Source organism: Camellia sinensis, chromosome 3, assembly GCF_055761805.1.
Source record: "Camellia sinensis isolate YWXY chromosome 3, ASM5576180v1, whole genome shotgun sequence".
Lineage (NCBI taxonomy): Eukaryota > Viridiplantae > Streptophyta > Magnoliopsida > Ericales > Theaceae > Camellia > Camellia sinensis.
Genome location: NC_138963.1, coordinates 19,893,820 through 19,897,045, shown reverse-complemented (window position 1 = coordinate 19,897,045; position 3,226 = coordinate 19,893,820). Strand labels below are relative to the sequence as shown.

General features: G+C 28.2%; 1 protein-coding gene across 1 annotated transcript; it reads right to left on the bottom strand.

Annotated features, from left to right (window-relative positions):
• Window positions 1-796: 796 nt before the first annotated feature.
• Window positions 797-1,867, bottom strand: LOC114297076 (cyclin-dependent kinase inhibitor SMR3-like protein). The gene has a single exon (XM_028241440.2). It carries the CDS (start codon window positions 1,612-1,614, stop codon window positions 1,105-1,107), a length of 510 nt encoding a protein of 169 aa, XP_028097241.2. The 5' UTR covers window positions 1,615-1,867; the 3' UTR covers window positions 797-1,104.
• Between the last annotated feature and the right edge of the window lie 1,359 nt (window positions 1,868-3,226).

Genomic DNA, 3,226 nt, shown 5'->3' with positions numbered 1-3,226 from the left:
CCCTAAATTTTATATACATCTGATGGTCCTGACCAAGTCTAGACACTTCAATTCACCCCACACACACACCAAAAAAAAAAAAAAAAACCCACTAAATTTTCTCACATGTGCATGATATAATTTATTTTTTTATTTTTTATTTTTTTTGGGATGGAAATAGAGTTGTGACCATTTAAACATAAACAAAGTCTACTCACTCGGGGAAAAAATCAAAAACTTATTTATAATTTCAAATCTATGGTGTGTATAATTAAGCCTTCTTTTTATATTATTTTTCCAATTTTAGGTGAGGTGGTGCTTTGGTGGCAAATTTCTCAATAAATTTTTTACGGGCAATTTTAATGAAGACAAATAAATTGTCTAATATTTTATACAATACTTATATGGGTGGCTTACAGTTATGTAAGAATTTAAAGTAAAGTATTTGATAATTTCGGGAAAAAAAATCTCTCAAAAAGTGTGTACCATATACACCTTATAATTACAAAAGAAAATAGTATAATTCTATATTTTTTTAGTCAAAACTAATATATATATATATATATATATATAACTAAACACAAATGAAGTATAATCAAAGATCTCAAAGTAATGTCACAACTAAAAAGGAAAATTGATCATAACTAAAAAAAATAACGTAATTAAAGATGTATATGATAGGAGGTGTGTATAAAAAAATTCTCCTGATAATTTATTTAGAATTTGTAACATTTTTTAATTTTTTATTGTCCTGTAGAATGGTTCTATAAATTATTATTTTTTGGAGGCAGAGCTGTTGAAACATAAATCGGACACATTAGAAAGTAAATAGACATAATTAAAATATCAACATTCAAAATAACACAAAATACATTCCAACAATCTATTTAGCCTTTAAAATAAAAATAAAAATAAAAATAAAAATAAAAATAGATAAAAGAAAATTGAGAATAAAAACATAATTCTAAGCCTAGAACACTTTGATTTTATATACATCTGATAGTCCTGACCAAGTCTAGAACACTTTGATTTTCACACCCCAAAACCAAAAAAAAAAAAAAAAAAACCACTAAATTTTCTCACATATGCACGATAACAAAAAATAATAATAATTTATTTATTGATTTATTCTGTGCTGTCGTCTCTTCGAGCTATCTTGATCTTGCGGTCCAAATCATCTCGAATTGTTGGAGCAAACAGCAGCGATTCAATCTCCTCCCTCAGATCAAGTTCAGCTGTGGTTGCTTTTCTCTTCATCGACTGTGCTGATGACTGTGATTGTCTGCGTCTCTTGGGAGCTGGTGGGCACTCAGTATTCACAGGAATTTTATGATCCAACGATGTCGGAGTCTTAAACCCATCATCACCATCATCAACAACAGCAGCCTCGGATTTGAGTTTCTGATCAAAAGAAGCAGTTACCTCAGATTTCTCTTCTTCTTTGCCATTTTCATGATCTGGGTTGTCAAGATTTGAGTCTGTAGATTGAGAGCCATCTGGGAATTCTGAAGTGGGTGGTGATGAAACTTTGGATTCGGTCTGTTTTTGATCATTTTTGAGGTTGAGTGTGTCTGGATTTGAATTCGATGTCGATGTCATTCCCACATAGGAAATGTGGTTGAAGTCTGTGAACATGAAGCTAAAACAGAGAAACAGAGACACAGGGAGAGAGAGAGAAGAGTGAGAAGAGATTCAGGGAAGAGAGAGAGAGGATTATAACAATCAAATCAACATCTTTTTCGATGCGTTTCGTTTGTGTTTGGATTTCTGGCTTCTTTACACACTTTAGAAGAGAGAGGGAGAGAGAGACGGGAACGGTTTTAACTCAGCTCATAAAGAGAGAGAGGGAGACAGAGAATGATGCGAGAGAGTGTGTGTTTATATGCATTGGATCCTTCGCCAAGGGCTAACTGATTTCTCTCTACTTATATTAGACATATTAATAAGCAAAAATTTATCTGAAAATTTATTTAAATTGCACTTGGATCATAAATTTAAAAAATAATTTATAAAAAAAAAAAGATAATTCAATTATGAATAAAATATAACTATTTTTACTTACGTTTTACCCATGTTTTTTTCTTTTTCTTTTTAAATTTCTACTTAAATTCATAATTCAAATACAGTCTTAAAATTGAAATTTAGGCCTCGTTTTGGAACTGACTATTTTAGTAATTTTTTAACTTTTTAGTTAAAATATGAGATAAAAAAAACTAGTATATTTGGAATGATTTTTTAATTTTTTACGAAAAGATGTGTAAAAAGTAGAGAAAAAAATGAATCTTTGACTTTTTTGTATAGACTATAAGCTTTTTGATTTTTTTAATAATTTTTTGACTTTTAAACTGAAACAAGCACTTGCCAAACGAGACCTTATGAACCAGAAAGTTTGTAGGCCCACAAAAAAATGTATAATTGAGATTTATTTTTTATATAGTGGGGTCCACACATAAAATTGAGGAGAAAAATAATAATTTTACTTTTTAGATTAAGTGATGTATTAAGAAAATGATTTATTGATAATTAGATAATATTTAATTATTAACCAATCATCTTCTTCATACATTACTGGGTCTAAAAAGTGGGTGTAACTTTTGGGCCTGAATAGCAATGTTCAATATAGGGAAAATTGTATTTCGGTGTAAGTTTCTAAAAAAATTATAAATCAGTGGAAAACTTTATCAATTTTAATAATTAAAGTTATGATTTTTTTATGAATTTATAAATATTTTATAGAAATATGACTGATTTTTAATTTTTCTAAAAATTAATCTTTCCATTGGATGTGTTTTTTGGACATTTATCTAAAATATTTTCACTGAGACTGTAGAATTGCTCTTTGCAAAGAAAATTCATTCTGATTATCATTCTCATTACATTATAGATTTCACGTTGGGGGATAGTTTTTCATTTTCTCAGGGATTTCAAATTATAATATAGATTTCACAATCCGAATAATTTTCATTTCCTCTTAGTATAACTATCATTCAAATTACACTATAGATTTCACACTGGAAATAGTTTTCATTCCCCTCAAGATTACTATCATTTAAATTGCAGTATAAATTTCATGACCAAGCTAATTTTTAGTTTTTTTTTTTTTTTTTTTTGGGTTGTATAATTTCTATCAAAATCTCATTTAACTTTTAACTACAATCATTAAACTTTTCTCTACATTCCATATAGAAATGCTTTACATATTTACAATTCCAAAAAAACTTTCTATTCTTCTTCTACATATTTAATT